General features: G+C 32.0%; 2 protein-coding genes across 2 annotated transcripts in view; one reads left to right on the top strand and one right to left on the bottom strand.

Moving 5' to 3' along the window:
* Positions 1 to 3,847: 3,847 nt before the first annotated feature.
* Positions 3,848 to 24,481, bottom strand: LOC142326433 (nurim homolog). The gene is made up of 5 exons (XM_075368932.1): positions 24,262 to 24,481; positions 23,872 to 24,053; positions 15,945 to 16,115; positions 10,097 to 10,278; positions 3,848 to 5,640 (listed from the first exon to the last, which is right to left on the bottom strand). Exons 1-5 carry the CDS (start codon positions 24,395 to 24,397, stop codon positions 5,523 to 5,525), a joined length of 789 nt encoding a protein of 262 aa, XP_075225047.1. The 5' UTR covers positions 24,398 to 24,481; the 3' UTR covers positions 3,848 to 5,522.
* A 453-nt stretch (positions 24,482 to 24,934) lies between these two features.
* Positions 24,935 to 25,599, top strand: part of LOC142326432 (uncharacterized) — a 77,956-nt gene continuing 77,291 nt past the window's right edge. Inside the window, exon 1 of the mRNA XM_075368931.1 lies at positions 24,935 to 25,164. Coding sequence (XP_075225046.1) covers positions 25,124 to 25,164 — 41 coding nt within the window. The 5' untranslated portion in view covers positions 24,935 to 25,123. The remainder of the gene's footprint in view (positions 25,165 to 25,599) is intronic.

The raw sequence follows: 25,599 nt of genomic DNA, 5'->3' as shown, positions 1-25,599 counted from the left end.
CTTCACTTACATGATTTTGCATCAATTCGCCAAGTGTACTATACATTTTTTACTTTCTTATGAAATAAAGGAAGTATTGTGATGGTGAAAAATTTCTGATTTCAACTGAAATATCCATTTTGACCATCCCTGAATCCATTTTGACTAGTTTCAGCATACTTATGTACGTTTGTATGTATGTATCTCGTATAACTCAAAAATGACTGGCCATAGGATGTTGAAATTTTGGATTTAGGACTGTTGTAACATCTAGTTGTGCACCTACCATTTGATTGCGACTGACTGAACAAAGTGTCCAAAATCTAAAAAAAAATTTAATTTTGGACTTTTTCTTAACTGCAGTAATAAGCCTTCATTGAGAGCTTTTCAACTACATATAAGTGGTACTACTTCAATTGTCCAGAGTTATAGCCAAATGAAATTTTAATTAATAAAATATTTGGATCAAGGAGAAGGCACATCGATTCAAATCAAACTTCATCATTTTTTTTCAAATTCTAAAAAAATATAAATTAATCAACTGTTTTATTTTTTTTGTCAACGGTTACAACCTTATCTAAGAGAGACTCGTATTTTGTGTATAAAAATTTATGCTGAGACCATTAGTAAAAAAAATATTTAAACACTGCCCTCACTATTTTTAACATAATCTGACAGTGGCTGGAACCAATATCAGATCATCAAGCCTTGGAACCACTGCATATAGTAATTGTAAAAACTATTATTTTTAAATAAAACAATAGTAAATACATTATTGTTGGGGGGGGGGTTAGTGTTTTTGTTGTGTGTGTGTGTGTGGCTTTTTGTGTTTGTTTAATGTGTTGTAGTCCTTAAAAGGACTTCTTTAAACATTGTTTATATTAAAAAATTAGATTCGATGGACGGTTTTTTTTTCACATTCGTTTTTGCGTTTCGTATTATAATTGTTATACAGTATAAAATAAAAAGAAGTGATGTGACGCCCTCTCATATATCGACTCGTTTTAACGTAATCACTGTCAGTATTTTCGTCCGTGGCCAACAGTGGTTGTGTATCAGCGTCACCTTTGGCACATCAATCGGTCTCATCCCACGTCCTAAAGAAAAGTCCTCCGCCAGTCGCTACATTACAGGTTATTCTATTTCTTTCTTCGTTTGCTACATACACGTTTACAGCGAGTACGTTATTTTTCCGACATTTATTTTCGGAGAATGCTTTATCATCATATCATATGATATTCGGAGAATGGTTTATTTTGAACGCCTGCACGTTACCGTAGAACCCAGAAAATAGTACCTCTTTCCGTCTTTACGAGCGATAGCAATAGACCTACTGTAAAACACTTGAATCTTTTTTTTTATTCTTTACTATTTTTTTTAATTTTCTATCTATAGCGGTTCTCGACTCGGAACATACTCGAACGAAAGCGGAACGTTTTCCTTGGTGCAGTTTTGACAACGCGTCGAGTGGTGATGCGCGTAGATGCTTTCGTTGTACCAACAACATTTTACATACAATTCGTTAAACGAATAGTAATAACCGTTTTTGGCCAATTCTTATTTGTTTTCCGCGTTTGTGTTTTCAAATGAACGCAAACGATCGGCTTCTCTCACCAGATCCAGCGGCTTTTTACACAACTTCAACCACTCCATGTAGAAACAACCGGTATGTAACGCACATTTTCCACTTGCCTTGCGCGTGTGGTACGGACAATTTACGATATAATTTAAAATCGGCTTCGGTGCGTCCTCCGGTATCTGACGAACCGGCAACTGTGTGTGGCCTCGACGTAATTCCAATCAATTTTGTGAAAATTCCCTTCCAACCAAGCGACCATCCGTCTGTATTTAGAAATCAACTCGGACTTAGGGTACGGCGAACGAAAATGAATCATAACATCCATCACCGACAACAGCAAGTTCCTTAACTACAAACTCACCTAGTTTGCCGAGAAAGCCGTGATACTCGGTAACTCCTTCCACGACGAACGCTCATCCGTGTATGAAGTCCGTTGTGTAACTTCCGTCGATGCCTACGAAATCACGATATTGGTGGTGGACGATACCCCTCCGTTCTTCTCCCCCTTACTCTGCGCGCTCCGCTAACGCACGCACAGACGCCACCTTCCGGTGCACGTTATACGACGAGAATCTCTATCGCAGTGACGCTTCCCGGTACAATCGCCACGACGACCAGGAACATCCTCGAGGTACATCTAAATTTTTATTCATAAACACACACCTCACGATGTGCAAAAAATTGGCAGGGTGGTCCGCGACCCGTTGTCGTCGGTGATGCCTTCCGGTGCAGCGGCCACAACGATCACATCATCCTCGAGGTACGTCTATTTTTTTATCTAGCGATCGGTGGCGGGGAGGGTATCACGTCCTGTCAAACAGGATTAAACATGTTCATTTCATTAACCGGGATACGTCTGTCTAAATTTGTCGACAAAGCGTGACACTTTTGGCATGTAACGCCGCATCGACTTTAGACCGTGTTGATTCTTTAGTTGAGCACCGCATCTCACACAGCAAACATCCTTCCTTGCTTCAATGACGCACGAACGCGAACACGCCACTCCTGGTGCACGATCTACGGCGAGAACCTCTATCGCGGTGACGCCTCCCGGTGCTATAGCCATTACGACCAGGAACATCCTCGAGGTAGTCTAAACTTTTATTCATAAACACATACACAGACTAGTGTGACGTTAAAACATGACGACAACGGCAGTGGCGGTTATAGGTACTAACAGAAATATAAAATTATTTCGCGACTTATGTAGAACAAATTTCACTCCGTTAGTCGGACAGCCGCTGTAGCGGCTAAGGCGTCAGTCAACAACACCGCCTCGCAACCAACAGTCGCCGGTTCGATACCTAGCTGATCCACATTTTTTTCACTTTAAATATTTTCTTATAATTCTACCGCTCAACAACGACGTCACAACCAAACAACTGTTCAACACTACTACCAACCTTTGAAATATTACATTAATATTTAAAACAAAATATATAATCTGGTTGACAACTCTGGGGCTACATGCGCCCCACTACGTCACAAATCCAACATGGCCGACCACCGCCATCTTGGATTTGGCGCCCGTACCCCTATTTCCGTACTACTGTTGGGTATGAGCCAGTATGCATTTTCAGCTGATGCTTTTCTAACATGGAACCCCTTTGTTCCTGAACATAAAAATGTGGCTCATCACAAAACTTAACATTTTTCCAGTCTTCTCTGGTCCAGTAAACACGTGTTTCGGCTCACAAGAACATTTTTTTGCACATTTCTGAAGTTAAAAGCTGCTTTTTAGCTGGCCAACAAGCTTTCCATCCAGCTGTAAAAAATCAGCGTCTAACAGTTGTCTTGTATAAATTTGTTCTATTGGCCCTGGTAAAGAACAATAACATTACATTACAAAGACAACTTAAAGGTTGGTTGTGGTTAAAACAGTACAGGCACAACAGAAATAAACAAAAAATTCCCTGTGTTGGAATTAATTTTCATACATAGACCTGGTGGAAGGAGCAAGTCTTATATTTTTTAAAAACAATTTTGCTTCTGAAGTTAGGTGAGATGATTTCTTTTTTTTAAACAGCTGGTTCTCCTTCTTTATATCAATTTTACATAATTAGAATTAAATAATTTTTTAGTTTTACTTCATTAATTAAATGTATTCAGGGAACCTACTGAAAATTACTATTTTGTAGATATCAGTAAATCATGCGATATTACTCATCCTAGTAATGTTAACATGGTTAATACTGATGCCTAAGGAATTCTCATGAAAAAAATACCAAGCAAGTCCTCATGACAAAAAGACTTTAAAAATTAAAGGTTACAAAATTATAACAACTGAGCTATATATTAAATACAATTTTTTATTTATCATATTTAAACATAACAGTTAAAAAATCCAAAATTAAATTTCTTAAACTAACATGCTAATTACAAAATGGATCTATCCATCATTAACATCAATACCATTTTTCTCATTAAGACATTTATGGTTGCAAAAACAGCAGCGGTCATCTCAGACTATTCTTATTCATTTGATTAAGTTTCCAGTTACTACTATACATAGAATCAGAAATGAGTAGAAAGAAATGGAAAATTTAAACAGGCCAGGCAACATAAGAAAATAAGACACTAGTTTTGAAGCAGTTTAAGTTGCAATTTGATTAAAAATTCACAATATTTTCCACTTGATAATGAATTGTGTTAGTGGTAGTAATCCTTAACCAAGATTTACGTTATTTAAAAAAGAATACATTTAAAAAAATCTAGAGACGACACCCTTAACTGAAGAAGGTAGTATTTGTGGAAAATTAATAAATATAGAGAACAAAAAATATAATAAAATAAATAAAATGAAACTTGATTCTTAATTTGATAGTTTGCTGCTAACTAACGGTGGAAATAGTGACTAGAACTAAATTTTTGTTCTGTGTGAACACTACAAGCTTATATGATATTTGTAATGATTAAGAATGATCATTGTGTATTACAGCTCAAAAGTTGTCTGGTTTGAAATGTACAGTAAACAATGATTAATAAACAGAATATTCAAAATCAGCTATTTTGAATACAAAAAGAGCAATTTCTTTTTCTTTAATGTAACTGAAGCATATTGTTTTCCTCGACTGGTTTTTTACTATTGTTCAATTAGCTCGGGTACTAGAATCAGTGAACACTGCAGCGGTAAGTACAATTATAAAAAACCGAAACACATCCCGATTGCATCAAAGATAACCAAATTAAAGAAGTAACACAGATTTTTACAGGATAAAACAATATTTATCTGTAACTATGGAAAGTAAATATGATATTGGATGATCACTAGTAACCGTACAGCAGCTGACTTGAAAATAATCACAAACAGAAGGGGGCAACAGATCCAAAAATTAGCCGGTGGTTGTTTATAACACACACAAAGCTGTAGGAGATTTCACAGACCAAACTTTGCCATATGGAATGTTAAACACAGATCTGTAAAGTGGAGGTAAAAATTGTCAATCATTAGATTGATTATTAACTGTTTTGTAAATTCCTGTTGTACACAAAGTGAGAGCATGCATTGTAAAAATTAATGCACTACTTATAGAAAGCCAATCTAAATGCATTCATATGGAATTTTTATTGTTAAAATTGATGTGAGAAATACGAGCAAAGAAAAAATTGTCAAAAAACAATTTGTTTTTACGCATAACTTATTCTTTCAGTATGCACATTTAATCTTGCTTGAGTATAAAAATCCATTGTTTTTTTCTTTTTTTTTATATATCTTTTTTTTTTTTATATGGTACATTTGCTTATTTGGTTTTTTTGCAATTTTTATAACATATTATAGTTTTTATGTCTATGTAATTTTAATATTTTTTTAGCACTCTGTAACATGCATTATATTCTCTGATAATTTTGCATTGTACATTTTCAAATATCAAAATGTTTACTTCCAAATTACTCTAAAAGCCAATTAATTTGGATAATTGACACTTTACCGAATACGTATTAGATTGATCAAATTAATAATATATCATGATGCAAATTTTTTACTCCTCTGTTCAATAATGTAGTTAATATCATTTTCATCTACATGCCACGCCAAAGCCATATAAACTGTCCATATAACTGCAATAAAGAGTCTGTCCAACCTACAACAGATTTAAAAAGAAGAAAAGCAATCCAGCATTAATTGTTAATTACTATTTATAAGTTATTTAAAGAATATCCTAACCATTTCAATGAACTGTTTTATATATCTTATTTAAAATGTAAAAGTTTGTTTGTATCAGCATCATGTGAGAACCAATTGATTAATCCCTTCCAAATGTATAAATACATTTGTGATATCTAAGGGAAGATTTTAAGCCGTAGATCAAGGATGATAGATGTGGCTTTCATCACCAAATGCTTGCTGTATCATAGAATAAGTTTCAAAGAAAGATTTTTGAAGTCAAACAAAAATTTTATTGCGCTTCTCTATACTATGTTGCGAGCTCGCACAAGGTCACATGAACACAATATACATAGCTAAATATAACTCAAGACTGGAGTGGCAAAATGTGATGAAATTTTGTACACACACTCGTCGCACATCGTACTGGATAGTTCGTTGGTTGTCCGAGTGATGACACTACTTGTATTGACTACGGAAATTTAGTTCAGGAACTTTTCTGGCCTATTATATATATATATATATATATAAAATTATTGCTATTAATGCATAATGTAGTACCATCTAAGTTGAATGAGACAAATACACTGTACAATTCAATACATATACATATATGATAAGAGTGGTTCTTTTGTCACGATAATGAACAGACTGGAAATGGGTACAGTAATAATGAGGACACTCTCTTTTTCTGTTTAGCCTCCAGTAACTACCCGTTTAGATAATACTTCAGAGGATGATATGTATGAGTGTAAATGAAGTGTAGTCTTGTACATTCTCAGTTCGACCATTCCTGAGATGTGTGGTTAATTGAACCACCAAAGAACACCGGTATTCATGATCTAGTATTCAAATCCGTGTAAAAATAACTGGCTTTACAAGGACTTGAACGCTGGAACTCTCGGCTTCCAAATCAGCTGATTTGGGAAGACGCGTTCACCACTAGACCAACCCGGTGGGTTAATAATGAGGACACTAGAATGGGAAATCTGAACAAAAAAATAAATTATTTAGTTGGTTTCACATATGAGAATGGAAGATCAGTTAACAAAGAATTAGTTAACTGATCTACTAAACTGGTCTACTGGTCTACTAAAGGAAGACTAGAGGAGATGGATTGACAAAGTGAAAGAGGATATGGAAGAGAATGAGTGGTGTTCAAGAATATTTCAAACACAGTTATGGACAGACAACAAATGGAGTTGTCACTGAACAATTTTGTTAAAAAAGGGAATAAAGAATAAGAAGTGGGCAACTCCTTTCCTTACATATGAAGATATATAATAAATAATAATCAATATAGATAGTACCACCACATAATCAATGCCATAAACAAAAGACTAAACAAATTAATTTATAGAGTGGTGGATGAAATGATCCAACATTTGTTTTGATTAAAAAATATTTATTTGAATCGCAATACAAGAAAGTAAAATACATGTTTACTATTTACTTAGAGATTATGTTCTGCTCATTAAATGTTCAATATGACCACCATCACGTCTAGCAACTTCTTTAACACAAACTCATATGTTGTTAATAACTCTACAACACACTTCCTCGGTTATCTCATGGCATGCCTCAATGATCAGCACTCACAGTTTCATCACTGTACAAGGATGTTTACAGAAAATTCTTTTCCTTTAAAAATCCTCAAAGAAGAGTATCACACGGATTTAAATTAGGACTGTTTGGGGGCCAGTTTTGTCCACATGCAAAATAATTAGGAAATCGGTATGAAATGACATTTGCATTAAAATTTACATGCAGAAAGTCTAAAACATTAGCTGTGTGTGGTCTGACTCCACCCTGCATGAATCACTCATTCTCTAATTGAAACCCTTTTGCAGAGGTACAGAATTATTAAGCAGCATGTTTAGATAACGTTCACTGTTTACTACGTGATCAAAAATGAATGGCCCTATTACCCCATGACTTGAGATAGCAGCCCATACTGTAATTCTTGGAGCATGGTGCATCTTTTCAAGAAGCACGTGTGGATTTTCAGAAGCCCAAAAACCCACATTGTGTTTATTAACGACCTCATCTAGGTGAAAACATGCCTATCTGAAAACCAAACATTATTCAACAATACGTCTTGATTCACAGTCCGTTCAGCTAATGCCATTTTTTTATGTTTATTGTCAATGGTTAATTTAGGCAATATTGTTATTTTGTAAGTATACAAATGCAAATCTTTTAATTCGCTGCACAGATCGTCTAGAAATCCCAAGTTGTGCTGCTGCTTTTCTTGTTGATTTGCTAAAACTCCTCAGCAACAATGCTCCGACATCTTTGACGTTCTGTGGAGAACGAACATCGGCAAGTCGTTCGTGTTTAATCTCAAATACTGAATCAACACTATTAAATTTTTCTTAAAGTCTACATATTGCTTTATATGAGGGTGACCACGGAGTTTGAAAATGTGCACAAAACCATCTTTGTGTAAGCACCACACTTTTCGTTCCATTAAAAAACAACACAGTCTTTACGTGATAGTCAGTTTTCCTTTGTCAGCCATCTTGGAACAATACACAAACAACGCATTTGGAAAGAGAAGAAACTAATATTCATGAACTGCTGACACTTCTGTCAACATAAAACACATTAATAATTATTAACATAACAATTATTGCTAAAACAAATGTTGGATCATTTCATGCGCAACCCCGTTTAATAAAAAATGTTATTAATTAACCAAATTTAATTTTCATTCATTTGTAATTATGAAAAAAGTAATACTTACGCTGAAATTATTACTTCAATAGATAATTGTATTAACTATGAGAAACTATCTGAAGAGTTAAATTTATTTTGATATTTCCACATGCCGCATAATTTTGGGGATCAGTTAGGTATTCTTCCAGGAAACCTAAGTCTGTTCTCATTAGACTTAATTTCTTCAAGAAAAACAATTTTTGTTATCCCATATATTTGACTGTCAGAATAAAATAATTTTTCAATAATATGCTGCTCCCACCTCTGGGTAAAAATCATGCTAATCTCCTGAATGACTGCAGGTAGGATGGGTGTCTACTTGAGGGTGTTATCAAGCAGAGGCTGTAGGCTTGTCTAGTTCAATTGTTCCTCTGTGGCTACTCTAGCTGACCAACCCTGTACATGAATGTAGTGCAGAAGGTGAGCACTTGCCTTCCCATGCAGAAGATCAACATTTGAGATCATTAGATCAGTTATATTTAAACACTATCAGGTTCTCAATACAGTCTACTGACAATTCTTTTATTGATTTCTGATTAACAAAACATTCTGATCTGGCAAACCAGAGCTGTAATGACAAGCTGCCTTCAGTTCAAACTAAATAAAGATGAATAACATATACATTGATTTTGAGTTCAATAAATTAAATTAGCCTTGATAGTCCATTATACTGCTGGTATATCAACATATAATGTTGGTATGTATGGGGTTTATATTCTTCATCTGGTGGAGAGAGTGGTATGCAAAACACAAGGGTTCTGTTCTATTCTATTGCCCATGAATCTAAACTAAAGAAAAGCATTGCACCATAAGAATCTCAAAAATTTGTAACTGTGACTTTTCCTAGACATTGCTTGTTTTCTTCAGCACATTTTCACCTCCTCCCACCCACTGCTTGGTCACTGGCATGTAATGATGAATCCATGTTTCATCTACTGTTACAAACCATTGAAGAAACTCAGCAGAATCGTGTTTAAATTATCTAAACATCCTTGAGAACTGTCAACAACCACAGCACCCATTGAGCAGAAAGCTTCTGTATACCCAAAGTGTACAGTAAAATGTACAAACACCATCTATTAAGATATATGCAATGTTGGCAAGCTTAAGTATCTTACCTTCATTTGGTTTTCATTTAGTACAGCATTGTGGATTTCTGTGACTATTTTTTTAGTTTTCGATTGGTTTTTATCTGTACTGAGCGTTCATTATTTTGAATGGATGTAAAATCACATTTAAATTTAACAGCCCACTTTTTTACCATCAAAAATGAAGGAGAAAATTCCTTTAAAGTGTATATAATTATTTTTGTATGTTTTGGGGTTAAACCTCAATTTTTATCCATTTTTCAAAAAATGTCAAAACTTGTTAACTTTACTCAATCACCACAATAAAAAAGCAACTAAACACATGCATCTAAAACTTTGCTACACATCATGTAAAGGATCACGATTGACAATTATCAGAGTCATTTGGTCATACTTGCACCATCTCTATGTCAGGACAAGAACTTTACAAACAACTCTGGTAACTAAAATTAATGTATTAAGGCTGATGAAATAAGTTTCTAAATCCCTAATTTTAACTGACATTATTTTTTGAGAAAAATAATTTTCTTGGCTAGTGAGTGGATTGATTTCGAGTCAAGTTTAATGATGCAAAGGTTCATATACATAGTTTTAATCTAATAAAAAAGATTAAAAAACTGTAATTACCTCATAACTGGATAAACCCAAAGTATAACCAATAGACAAAGAAAACCAGGATGCTTCATTGAATTTTGTAGGTGTAACATTTGTTGAGATTTATATCTGGATTTATATCTGGAAAATGATTGTTGTGACTGTGATGTCAATGGCTCAGAAAACTCATTTCCACTTATTAAATTATAATATACCTGAAAGATCAGAATGTAATTTTATAAAGACAGAATGTTACTATTTTACTGATTGGCCCTGTATATAGTATCTGTAATCCAAATTTAACCACAAAAAACTAGATTTAAAATTAATAAGATTAAAACACTTATTTATGTAAATAAACTTTATTTCTATCTTTAAATATATTTATACCTATGTTAACTAAAATGAAAATATCATTTAGCAGTCATTATGAATAACTGCTAAATTCATTAAACTTCTGTATATTAATTATATAAACTACTGACACAGCAACAAATAATAAGGTTAAAAAATTCCTGACAAAATTTTAATCTGCTATGTTCACGTCCACAGCAGCCTGCAATGAAAATTGTTTAAAATCAACTACTTTTTAAATGACAAAATGAAAACATTACCTTCATTGAGTTTATATATTTAAAATTTAAAAAGTTGATTGCTAAGTGTTTAATAAATGACTTGATAATAATTAACTCTATTATGCTTATTATACAGATGTTAATGATATGTGGAAACTGTTAAACATAGAAAAATGAAATTCAGTAAATGCGCTAAATTTAAAAAGCTATCTATTTTTCTGTAGAGACGATTAAATCTGAAGCCCCCATGTGAACTCAAAATCGAAAATAGAAAGGTTAGGATTAAAAGGCATTGAAAAATAAAAGATTTTGATGGAAAAAATTTCACACTACAACATACCTAAGCAAAATGGTGGCCATTTAATTTTTTTTGTAGCTTGTTTTTTTGTGTAGCCCTACAATACACTGCAAGTACTGGTCTCTCAAAAAAATTGATCGTTTCAAGACAGGAGCTTTTATTAATTTATTTTTTGTGTTTATTGTTAATCTATTATTGCCTAAAGATTTTTGTCATAATTATTCTTTTTCAATACCCTTTAAGATGATAAAATGGTGATTCAAAAGCCTTGCTTTCCTTTACTTGTCAGATTTAAATCTGTTCGACTTTTACCAGTGGGATATTTGGAGAGCATGGTGTATTATTCCAGTAAAATCTGCACCAGTTTTTTAACATTAAGGAAAAGAGGTACAGGGGCAATTAAAACTGACAGATATTCATTTATAATTCCTCTCTGGAATCGATGAATCCATAGCAAGGCCAACAGTTATGAATGGGAGGAGAGAAAATTTAATTTCCTGCTAATATCTGCAAAAGAAAGCATTTTAAAAAAATCAAGGTTTCTTAGAGCTTATGATAAGATTTTCTTTTATTCAATCTTTATTTGATTATTGAGTAACAAAAACTGAGAACCGAGTGAGGTATGAAACACCACCTCTCTCAATGTCATTTGAAAAATCTAATTTTAACATTCTATTTTTGCGATTTATTCAAAAATTAAATTTTCTACATAAAAATTCCTTTTGCAGCATTTTAAGAAAGCTTTTAATTTGATCTCTACATCAAATAACCTGAAAATACATGATTTGACAAAGCAATGACCATAGGACATTGACCATATGATTTTGGTTATAACCAGTAAAGGGTCTGATGGAAGATATGGACTTTATGGGTCCCGTACCTCAAAGATTTCCTCAAATGGTAGTAAATTTCATCACATAATTTAATACCATTTAGGAAACTAAGAAACTTTCTGATGATGTTTGGTCTTAATCAAACCCTCATATAAACGGATAGAGGCAAAAATCCTTTTTTTTCTTTTTTGTTATTTTTAAACTCAGTCACTCGCTTCGTCAAAAATAACTTGAGTGAAATTTTTTCAGATTAATGCCATTCAATTTTGTTTATAACTGCAGAACAAAAATAATTTAGCTTAAACATAATTTTGTATAAAGAGTAGAATTATTTTTTTACACTATTTAATATTTATACTTTAACAGTACAATTAATTTTCCTTCTATGCAGCTGCCTGTTGAGAGCAAAGACATCAGAAGTCAGATTATTAACCACAATTTATATAATGAAGGAAAGTTATGAAATTTTTTGATAATTCATTAAAAAAATACTAGACATAAACAAACACAACATAATTTTTTGCAGAATATGTCAGTATTTCACATTGTATATTAATATATTATTACCACAAAAGTTTACATCTGAAGTAAGAAACACACTCATTCTGACCCACAGAAAAGGTGACTTATGTGAAATAAAATACAAGACGTTGTTTATTTTTAGTTCATGAATTTTATTCAAAATAGGGTCGAAAACACTCGAAATACTTAAAACATCATGTTTCATCACCTGTTATGACGCAAGACATGAAGTCTGGGTCCATAGCGACCTACCTTTTCATGTTTCTGCAGTGTTCCACTCTGCAATCTTTTTGATAGTCAGTGAATGAGTGGGGCACAGTTGTTTTAGGAATTCCAGTGATCTCTTCAATTAACCTTGTAGATGCACAACGATCATTTCGATGAATTTCAGCCACTTTTTGAACATTTTCTTCTACTCGAACTGTCGATGATCTCCTGGACGTGGATCATCTTCGATCCTCTCTCTACTATCATAAAACCTTGCATACCACTTAAAAACATTTTTATGCTCACTGTTTCACTATTATAAACGATTTGTATCATTTTAAAAGTAAAGTTTGTATCATTTTAAATTGGGTAAAAGTGTTCTGTGGCACTTTTAAAACAAAACTTAATGTTTGTGCGTTGCTCCATTGCTCCTTTCACGACCAAAGTTCAAAACGTACTGTTAAAAGTTTTGGTTATTACAAGCAGTTTGTGATGCCAACGTAGTTGATTTAAAATGGAGGATAGTTGGAATACTACGCTAGTTAATTCACGCATCAGTTCACAGATCACATTAGTAGTTAAGCAAATATAAAATCAGTCACTTTTCCTGTGGGTTGGACTGTGTAAAATACTATAATAGTGTACTTTCATTAAATCATCTACATAGGAATAAATCAACAGCACTCCGATCTAAGATAAAAACTTCTAATTTGGGATAGTAAAATCCACATTTTTTTTTTTATTTAGAAAAACTAACAATCAAAATTTTATTGTAATTTTTCTGAATTTTAAGATGGTGTTATTTATTTTATGATGATTTTCCTTGAAGACTATTTCGTTTTATGTTTAAATAAAGAAACTTTATAAGAACAAAAGTAAAATGGAGGGCTAACTGAGAATTTAATTTGATTATGCTTTGCCATATTAAGTTAATTAAATTAGCTAATAAGATTAACATTTTTATCAGTAAGATTAAATATATTAAGATAAATAGCGATTGAGAAGATAGATGTTTAAAAATCAAGTTTCTAAATGTATTTGTTAATTAATCCTAATTTGTGTGTTAAAGGACTCAGATTAATTATTTTTTTGATACTAGCTAACATGCATCACAGGCAGTAACTGATGATTAGCAATGATTTTTTTCCCTCATAATGAGGAAAGTCACAGAAAAAGGAGATGAAATACAACACAAAAGTATTTTTGCACACCGAATTAAGATGGTTTAACAAACATAATTTAATCAATAATTCTAGAATCATATAGTTTTTATTAAGGATGAGATGGAAAGAGTCAGTGAATTCAATACACGTGTAAAAACAGTATACAATGATAGAAAAAATATGTATTGTTAGTTAATTATAATATTAAACAAAAAAAAAAATAAAAGAACAAAAAACTGACGACTTTAAAGGCTGTTTTACAAAATTGTAAAACTTAAAAAGACATTAAAAAATGAACTGGTCAAATAGCTAAATTGCAGCCTACTTGAATGTTTTACAAGAGTAACTCAACATAGCTATGAAAATAATCTTAACAATCACTAATACACAGAAAAACAGTTATAGCCTTATATGAACTAAACTGCAGACTTCTATAAGAGTGAATATCTTGGGTGATGTGAATAAAAATCTGTAATTACTTTTCTTAACTGTTTTTAAGAAATTTCTTATGAATGGGTGAATAAAGAATTAGAAATTACAATATTTTTATGATATCTAGTATTTCCTTTTCTTATAAGTAATTGCTGATAACTACAAACAAATACTGACCTGCGAAGTAATTTCTTAAAAGTATGTAAATAACAGTCATGTAATACTTATTCTTATAGGAAATTACAGACAGATTTTCAAGGTACCTTCAGATCAACCTTAAAACCAATGACTGCATTTATGAATGTTTGTAATGGAAAAAATTACAAAATCAGCCAGTATATCACTCCTAATCAGTACAAAGAGTTTTGAAGAAGAATCTGTTTATGTGACCTTACTGGAAGTAAATGAGAAAGGGCAGGAGCTTTGTCATCAAAACAGAAAATGGAAATATTTTTTGATATTTCACAGATCCAGACTTTCAGACCAGAGTGGGGGAGGAGTTAAGTGTTCACAAGACGACAGTAAATAAAACATCTGCTTATGTTTTGGACAAAATAACTGCAAAAACAAGTGACTGGATTCACTTTCTGCAAAATTTGCAGGAGATTAATTAAGCCAAATTTACATGGAGTTCGAGGTTTCAAATGCCATGTGTGATATGTGTTGTACATTGCATCCACATTGAAATCAACCGACACAGTTTGGTGACTATTATATCTATCAATTCCTAGGGTTATGTGAGTATTAATGTGCAGGTAACTTGTGATGCACACGAGAAGGTAACCAGTGTTAATGCTCGATAGCCAGGCAGCATCCACGATAGTCATATATGGAAAAGCGATAAAACACTAGAGGTAATGACGAAATAAGCCGATTGTCTTCTGGGAAATAGCGGGTACGCTATTCCACTATGGCTGCTTATGCCATTTAGAAATCCTGAAAGTAACGAAAAAAAATCATTCAATTAAGCAAAGAAAGAGTAATAACTGAGAGATTTTTCTGGTAAGTGAAGCAGCGGTTCCCATTGTTTGAAAAACTTGGTCTGAGTAAAACTGGAAAAAAGTTTTGAAAGTTTTTCTTACTTGCACTATTTTACACAATTTTGGAAAACTGATGAATGATGTATACAAAATTTAGTAATTTTATGGCTTTTGTTGCCTGTTTTCTCTTTAATTTCATGCTTCATTTTGTTAAGCATTTTCTTTATTCTTCCCAGTGACATTTTCTTTCCTGTAGACTGATCAAATTCTTTAAAAATGTTTGTCCATGCTTTTTCTTTAGCTTAAATAAATTTAGTCGCCAAAAACTTATTTAAAACAACAATATGATTTCTCAATACGTTTACTAACATTGCCCTAGCGACATTGGTATTATCCGAAACCAGTGAAAATTACATCTCTTCTTCACTTGACACGTTTAACAGTAGTGAATAGTGTATTGATTACTGATATAAATGAGGTGATTGAGTTAATGCACGATCAAATGGCATCATTATAGAAGTACATGAATCATATTCAAATAAATAGAAATACATCATCATACGTATCATTATGTTTCATCAGGATATGTATCATTAGCAGTTTCTTAATATTAAGTAAAAGTCATACTTTAAGAACACTATACATAAATACTTATGACTACCGGTATTTTCTCTTAAGTAAAACTAATTCTTTATTCACCTACTTTTAAGAAATTAATGATCTGAATCGGTAATAACTTTTCTTAATCAGGTATTACTGATCAGTAATCAGTATATTTTAATCACATCAACCCTTATTTCACACATGTGTTCAGCATATTTAATAGAACTATATTAACAGCAAAATAATTTAAAAAAACTAATATACTAACCCATTTTATTCCCAAAAGTTCTGTAATATCCAGTGATATGCACATAATATATAATGACAGCCAAGATAATGAATGCAACAATTGAAACATAAGTTTAAACATAGGGCTTTGTTCTAATGTAATACTCCACAAAACATAATATGGTATGGGACGCCAATATATCATTAAGATCTGTAAAAAAAATTAAAAAATTAAAGTAATAGTAAAATTTTAATTATAATATGATCGTTAGTAAATAAAAATTAAATGATGAAATTTTATAAAAAAAGCATGGTTAGTGAAAAAAAAAATAATATGGCTGCTTCTATTTCAACATCTTTAAGAACACCTTTTCTTTTCCATTTTACTTTAGTCTTATTTTAATGTCTTACAGGTGAGCACCTTCATGATGGTGCGATAAGATATCATAATCTGAGAAAGGGTAGAATTAAGAGAACTAAAATAAAACCCTCTAGGATGAACAATCTTAGTTGTACATCAATTTTACATTGTACAATAATCTTGGTATCTTAGTTTAACAATCTACATTGAACTCTGTCTAATCATCAAAAACACTAACATCATGAATTACGGCTATTATGAGTTACCCTGAAAACAAAATTAGGTGATCAGATTCTAGGGTGTCTGACAATATCAAGCTAAAAGGTTAGTCACAGTACTACAGATTACCAATTATAAAAATAAAAGAAAGTATTTTTTTTGGAACATATAATATTAAATCTGTAATTCAAGCCTGAAAACTTAAATGATTAATCACAAAACTACACAGATTAAATATCTCGCTATATATACACTTCAACAAATCAGATTCTTAGATGAATACACTTGAATCTGACAGTTTCAGAATTTTTAATGGAAAAGTCGGCAAAAGAGTAATGAAAAATGGATCCACATATTGGAACAGCTTTTGTCATCAGCAAAAGTTTTAGACTCGGTCACTGACTTCAAAGTGTAAATGCAAGTTATCCTTTCTGACCACCAAATTATTAAATAAAAAATACACATTAATTAACGAACATACTACTATAAATAATTATAATAAAACAAATCCAGAAAAAGTCAAAAAATTTTGAGACCAATTGGAAGAAGAAATCCTCAAAATCCCATTAAATCACGTGAAAATTTTGCTAAGAGATCTTAACGTTCTAAGCAATTTGAAAAATTGCATTAACATAATTGGTAAATACCCAGCTCACAAGAGAACAAACAAACTGATGAAAGACTAGTCAAAATCTGTGAACTAGCCTAAACTCATGTCAACATATTTTAAAGTCATGCCAAACAAAAAAAAAACTTGGGTTCCCCAAATTCAATGCTTGGTGAATCTCAACTTCATCATATAGCCATCTTTTGAAACTGTCAGCAAGAGATTCAAAATGTCAAGGTCAGAAAAGCCATAAAAGTAACCTCAGATTGCCATCGCTTATAAAAAGAAAAATAACACTAATGTTAAAATCCCAGAAATTAACAGAGAACCTCTTTTAAATGGTAAGAAAATAGAATTTCAAAATAAACTAAACCCACCTAAAAATTGGAATGATGTCACTCAAAATTTAATTAAAACTGCCCAAGAAATTGCAACATTAAACGTTCACAAAAAAAAATGCCTGGTAGAATGAAGAATGTGAAAATGCAATTAAAAGAAAAGTTTTTGCCTGGAAAAAATGAAAGCAAACTAAACTCAAGAAAATATAAAAAAAGTCCAAAAATAAAAAAAAAATATAGCACACCAAACATTTCGTAAAATTAGGAGATAATGCATAAAAGAAGAAATAATGGAAATGGGAGAAAACCAAGAAAAATGACAAAAGACTATTTTACAGGTCATTTAAGAATAAAGTCAACAAATATTCAGCTCAAAGTTTTAACTTTAAAAAAGAAAATGGTATAGCCTTGAACAATAAGGAGAATTGTGAGATCCTGGCTGAATATTATAAAAAATGATTAAACTGTCAAAAATCCAAAGAATAACTGAACTTAAGCTTCACAACACAGGATCCTGGCTCTAATCCACTGGACAAGGAAGTAATTAAAAATGTGATCAGCTTTCTCAAAAACAACAAAGCATCAGGTGAGCATGGTATAATTGCAAAATTATAGAAGCTTGCAGTCAAGAAATTCAAAACAGAAACAACTCTTTCAGAAAATTTAGACAAAAGAAAAAATGCCACATGATTTGCTTGTCGCATTAACTGATCCATTGCATAAAAAAAGACTCAAAAACTGATGTCAAAATATAGAGAAATCTCAATGTTACCTGTTACATGTAAAATATTTTCCAAAATACTTCTTAACAGACTTCAACCACAGGTCGACCAAAGGTTGGCAAATATCAAGGTGGATTCAGAAGAAATACAAATTGTATAGAAGAAATCCTCAGTCTAAAAATGATACTAAAATATTACCACAAAAGGCATCTTTTATTTCATTCACTGATTTTCAAAAGCCTTATGATTCAGTAGCTAGAGAAACCATATTTGACACATTAAAAGAATGCAAAACTGACCAAAAGAACCATATACTTAATTAAACTCACTTAACACTATCTCAAGTCAAGTTTCTAAGTGAAGTCATCGAACCATTCCAAATAAAAACAGGAATATGACAAGAAGACAGTCTTTTACCAATGCTTTTCATCTTGATTTTAGATAAAGTCATGAAAACCTTCTGGGAAAATAATTACTCAAGTGCAAAAACAGAAACAAGGAATCAAAAAGTCAAGACTGAATGTCTAGCTTTTGCTGATGAATTAGCATTCTCTGCAGAATCAGAACAAGAAACATTTAACCAATTTAAAGAAGTACCTAAAAAACTGGCTTGCATTTCTCTTTTTCAAAGACAGTAATGTTGACAAGTGCCTGTAAATATGGCATATGATAAGTGCCAGAAACAAAGTATGGCAAAATTAAAATCATGGACCATTTTAAATATCTTGAGAAATAATTAGTAGAAACATGAGATAAAATAGTGATAGAGACCAAGAAACAGAAATTAGAACTAAACTTTTACACAAAAAATACTTACAGTAAAAGGAACCTTTCTACAAATGCAAAATTAAGGTATTATAGCACAATTATAAGACCAGTAATCTTGTACTTCACGGGAACTACAAACACATCTGGAATAGAAAATCTACTCAAGCTAGGAAGAAGAATTTTAAGGATTTATGCTCCACGAAGGCCACAGACTGAGAGCAAATAAAGAGATATATGATAAAATTGTAGCCTGGAAGTAGCAATAAGAAAACGATGACTAAAATTCTACAGACACATGATCTGAATGAACCAATCAAGGTTAAACAAACAGATTTTCAATAAACTCTGGAATTATACATATCAAGGTGAATATGTTAAACAGAAGAAAAAAGAGCTAAAACAAATCAACATCACAGAAAATGACTGTCTAAATTGAAAAGAATACAGAAAGAAAATTTTTGAATTAAGGTTCCTGTAGGCGAAAAGAAAAACTCAACAGAAAATGGACTGAAAAAAAGAGCTAAACATTCCAAAAGAATCAAGAACTTCTGGAAGAAAAAGAAACTACATGGAATGATATTGGCATGGTCCTTGAAGGCCTATCTGAAGAGAAAAAAATAAAAAGATTACTGTATTCAATGCCAAATTTAATGGATGATGAAGGTGAAACTCTCAACTTGGTTGTGAGATTACCAAGCAGTACTATCCAACTAATAAGTTATTTGAACACATCAACATATTAACAACTGCTCTGTTAAGCTTGTTTAAATTTGTTAAAGGATCAATGCAGTTTAAGGCTGTAAAGGTATACAGTCAACTTTATCTGCAAAACAATTGTATAAATGGATGTGAGAATACACTAACAAACTAATTTTGATGTTTATTGATACTAAAAAGGCAAATGATTCAATCAAGAGAATCCGTATGGGAGAAATAAGTATGAAAGAAGAATATATAAACTGGATGTAAGAAATGTACTAGACACACAAATGTAGAGAACCATGATAGGGAAACTATTCACTGGTTTGATGTGAAAAATAGATAATAAAAATTATGTTGTCTCTCTTACTGTATAAGATAGTAGTGGAAATAATCACGAGAAGAGTTAAACAGAATTAGGATGAGGATGATACAATGATTTTTGCAGATTATATGGGAACCGATGAGAAAGAAATGCAGAAATGCGTGGGACAAAATGGGTTAAAAATTAGCAAACAGAAAAGTGAGTTTCAGTTAGTGGTAAGGAAAAAAGAAGTGGAAAGGGCTATTATTATGGAGGGAACACTACTGAATCTCACTAACATATTTAAATAATTGGGTTCTAGTCTAACAGCAGATGGGAGGATAGAAAATTATGTCCAGCTGTACAGAAAGAGGAAACTTCTACCAAACTATTAAACATTTGGTTTGGGATAGAGAAATGTACTACAACTCATACTGACATACAAAATCCAAGTTTCATCATCAATGACGATATGGGGAAAAAGTTTGTCTCCCTTGTGGTTAAAGCAGTTAAAAAAACCATGTGCAGATGTCATTCTGTGATCTTTGTGTGTACTTGTCCACTTTTTTGGTACCCAATGTGCACACAATTTATAACAGAGTGTCAGTTATAGTTCCAAACAATGTTGTCTTTGAAAATTCTGGAATTTCTAGAGAAAAATTGCTAATCGTAAAGCAACAATTTTCTCTCACTTTAGCAATCACATGTTCAACAAGATCATAAGTTCAGAGTCTAGGCCTGCCAGTTCTCTGTTCATTGTGAACATCTGAAGGCCTTCCTTAAACTTATGACACCATTGCCTCAGTTTTTCTTCACTCACTGCAGTAGACCCATATGTTTCACACGATTGACAGTGAATTTCAACAGTATTATGTCCTCTTGCATTTAGAAATCTAATCACAGATCAAATTTCACAAATGGTAGGATTTGTTATTACTGCACTTACTTTAACAGACTGTCTCACAACAGTAAACAACAATAAACTGATGGTTACATGCCCAACAGACCACTTGTGCAGTAGCCCAAGCTACTGCAAATGCGTGAACCAATCAGTGTTGCCAATTGCTATTTATAACTCATCAGCCCTTATTTTTGAACCATGCTTCATATATCAAAATACTATTACAATAAGAATACTACTATTTTAAGTAAGATTTTATTGTGAAATTGTTTAATCTAGATAAGCTTAACTTAATGGGTACAATTTTTATAACACTTTCATTATATTATATATATATATATATATATATTTTATTACATTAACAAATAAATTATATTATATTATTATTATTAAAACATTCCCATTATTTATAGTGACATTCTATTTATTCATAAAAGTTAAGATGAAAAAATGTGAATTAGGTAATGGGAATATTTCATTTATGGTCACATTTCAATATTTTTTTGTTCTTTTAACAAATAAATGAAAGTGGATATATGACATTAATATAGAGCAGCAATATTATGCTAATTTACCATAATGTCTCATACTATAATAACTTTGGAGCTAGTGGCCGCAGAGGTGGTGTGGATTCAACTTGGCAAATTTCTGTTCAGAATCTACTTTTAATGCTCAATTTTTATTTATTTAATTTTCCTGGAGTGGCTCTGCTTGGATTTCCTTTTACCTTTAGGGCTTTAATTTTTGTTATAGACTGAGCAAAACCCGTTTTAAAAATTTTCCGAGATCTATTGATGATGTTCCTCTGATAATGAAGGCAGATATTTTCCAATGCAATGGAGCCACACTTTTTTCTAGCAGTTAGACAACACTGGAATAAGGGTTTTTTTAAACAAGTGGATTGGATATCAATTGGCCTCCTAGGTCATCAGACTTGATACCTCTGGATTACAACCTGCGGGGATCACTTGAAATCATTATCATATATAAGTTGTAAATGGTAAGTTTTAAGACCGGTGCCGCCACTAGTCAATAGGAGGTAGGATAGTCCATGGTTTTCGAAACGGAAGCTTGTTTTGTCCTCAATTGTGCTGAAAAGATCATTGTGATCTTTGTTCAGTAGTGAGTGAGTGAACACATATTTTCATTCCTTGGTGGATTATTAAATTCGCAAAATGGGTGAAAAAAACGGAACAGTTTGTGTCAAATTTTGTTGAAAATTGGGAAATCAGCTTCAGAGACTTATGAACTCTTAAAAACAGCTTTCGGGGATAAATGTCATAGTTTATCAAATGTTTTTACCTAGTTCAACAGATTCAAAGATGATTATGAATCAGTCAAAGATAACTCCCGATCCGGCTGGCCTTCCACTTCAAAAACCAATGAAATTGTGGCAGTTCATGATTTACTGTTCTCTGACTGTAGGTTTACAATTAAGGAGATGGCTGATGAGTTTAATTTAAGTTTCTATGCAGTTCAGTCAATTTTAACTGAAGATTTGAACATGCATCGAGTGTCCATGAAATTCATTCCGAAATTGTTGTCAGACCAGCAGAAACAATACTGACTTCAAGTATCCCAAGAAATGATTAAACTGACCCAGATTTGTTAAAGGAAACGAATCATGGGTTTATGGTATGACCCAGAAACAAAGTTACAATCACCACAATCGAAGGGTCAAAGTTCACCACGACCAAAATAAGCGCTACAAATTGGTTGAATGTAAAGACCGTGTTGGTGGTCTTCTTCAATTTGTGCATCACAAATTTGACCCTAGAAGGCAAAACAGGAATATTATAAGTGTCCTTCAGCGTTTGCACAAAAATGTGCAGAAGAAAACACCTTCACTCTATCACGCCAAAGCACCAATTCATTGTACATTCTTGATAGTAGAATTTTTGGACAAATTCCTGTGCTTCTGCAACTGCCCCCCTATTTCCCTGATTTAGCCCTTACTGACATTTTCTACCTGTTTCCTAAACTGAAATTTTGCTGAAAGGGAAACAATTTAACTCAATTGAAGATATCCTGGCAAATACAAAGAAGGTCTTTAACAGTCTTAAGAAAGAAAATTTCCAGGAATGCTTCCAAAAATGGAAACACTGTTGGAGTGTGTTTAGTCTGAAGGGGATTACTTTGAAGGAGATCCATCTCAATAGCCTCCTGTAAGTACATTTTGAAATTACAAGCCCTATCTTAACATTTTTCATACCTTGTATGAACTAAAGTGTAATACAAGAAAAGCCAGTTAACAGAATTGTCAGTGCAATATGACTAATAAAAAAAAAAACTCTGTTGAATTACAGGAAGCCACCAAAAACATTGCTCATCAGAGTCCTGTATCCACTGTGGCAGAGGACATTTTCAGCAAATTATTTTATTTCTTCTGTTCAATATTTTTCTAAAATATATAATTCTTCTGTTTTGTAATATTGAAAATGTTGTTTCGCTTAATACCTAGTTAAAATCTGCCACATTTTGTTTGTAATAAACTTTAAAATTCTTACGTTAGTATTTATACCATTTTACTCAAGATCAAATTTTCTACAAGTTCTGTTTGAAACTTTATTATCCATTAGCAAAGTTATTCTATGAAAAATAAAATAGTGTTTTTTCACCCTAATATTTTGTCTTTTACCTCAGATTTCTTGAAACTACTAAAAATTCTTAAGGTCAAACTTTGTATAAAACCACTAAATTTACCCCTTAATTTGGGTCCCAAAAATTACAATCTAGCTTAATTTTATTGAAGGTACTCAAATCAGGGTGAAATCTTTCGCCAGCTGACACTCGCTAATGAAATGCTTGCAAATCTATGTTTAGATTTGTTTTGATGTTTATGCTTTCAAACATATTCAGAAAGTTTATTATACTAATAATGAAACATTCTGTGTATAAATACTTCAAATCAGTGGTTATCTACTAATATGAATTTCATAATCATTATAAAAGAAACCAATAATTCTGTAAATTGGATTTAGCTTTTAATTGCTAAAATGAATAAAGTTATACTCTAGAAGAAAATATTCATTAAATCTGGTATCATACCTGAAGAACAGCAGCTGTTAGAATGTTATATAAAATGCGTTGCATGTACCGTATATTAGAATACACCAATAACTTACTAAGTGGTGCTGAAGAAAATGAATGCTGAATTATAAAACAAATTAAAAGGCTTATATCTACAATTGATGACAAAACTGCTGTAGAAGCTTCATCCCCTGCAACATCTAAAAAAAAAAAACACTACATTAATGCTGCAACTTTAAGTAGGAATAGTTGTTATTTAATCATAAAACGCATTCAATGTTGATGTGTTGTAATGAAACAGAGAACTTTAATATCGAGATATAAAAATATACATGACATGTATACAATGACAAAAGCTAGTAATAGTAATTATTACTAAATGTAAGGGTTAACCACCCGGTGTCTTACCCGAGTAAATACTGGAATTGTTAACTTCTCTTTTATCGGAAAAACTTGATAGAAACAACATCAACTGAACTATGGTCACAAATGTAAATGCTAAGCCTGATAATGTAATAACTAAAACAAAAACTTTCGTAATCATTATTAACAGAAATTAAAACCCCTAACGTGACAAACAACCGCAGCCAAACACGTACGAAATTGCAAATAACGTTATACTACTACGCAGATGTGAGTACTATCGATAAAATGATAAATCGACACAAATTGCATTGAAGTGTTGATATATCACCGCTCTGAAAGTTAACTTTCTAAATCTGAATAAAACACTAATTATTTACATTTATTAATTACAAGAGAACTATAGTTATAGTAGTATATACTCAATATGACAACACTGAATTGCTATCATATTCAAATAAAAAATACAGTCATAAGGTAAATTTGGCCCTGTGTAACTGAAATGAATTAATCACGTATACTTTGATAACTGAACTATAAAACAATATTTGGTTATTATAATACTCGGTTGACGTGAAAATACGTACTAACACTTTTTATTTATACCTGTGATATAAATATTTGTAATAATGAAAACATTATTAAATAAATTATCTGCAGTGAATACTTAGCGGAGTATCACTTATATCATCATAACAGACTGTAATGTAGATTTCTAAATGCTGTAGTGGCAGTTCTGGAACAGTTAACAAAACTAGTAGTACGCTCAATGGTGTTATCTGTTGTCTCGTTCTCGTAACTTGTCAAAATGTTGCTGTGTGTTTTGTTCGCATGTAAATTTAAACGTTTTAGATAATTTAGTAGAAAAATTACAGTGCAGCAGCGTTCAAGATTTGATTTTATAGGTATGACTAGTTACTTAAGAAGAGGTCCTACGAGACGATCCGAGTAAGTATCCGTATAAACTTAATGAAGTCGCCTAAGTAGGGTAGTGTTTCGATTCCGCATTTAAGCCTTGTATTGTTTTTGTTAAACGTAATTGTTCATCATGGTATTATATTGCTATTGTCTGTAAGGTTGTAATTGTCCTGTTGCGTGTAAGGAAATTGTGGTAATTTTTTCTTAAATGTATTTTTTATTTTAGATTCATCAGTTCCTTATGTTAATATAGTGGAGGGTTACATAAATTATTAGAAAATAAATCAATTTGGCGGACCTGTCTGTTTACAATGATTTTTTGTGATGAGCTGTTATTGCTTTTTTGTTTATGAAGTGGTATTTTTGTATTGAGTTATATATTTTACCATAAATTTATATTTTGTACGAAATTCTAACCTATTCATTTCTGGTTTCGTCTGTGTGGTGTTTTCATGCAATTTAATT

Source organism: Lycorma delicatula, chromosome 6 (assembly GCF_047948215.1).
Source record: "Lycorma delicatula isolate Av1 chromosome 6, ASM4794821v1, whole genome shotgun sequence".
Classification (NCBI taxonomy): domain Eukaryota; kingdom Metazoa; phylum Arthropoda; class Insecta; order Hemiptera; family Fulgoridae; genus Lycorma; species Lycorma delicatula.
The sequence above is the reverse complement of the archived record's forward strand: the minus strand, read 5'-3'. Positions and strand labels throughout refer to the sequence as shown.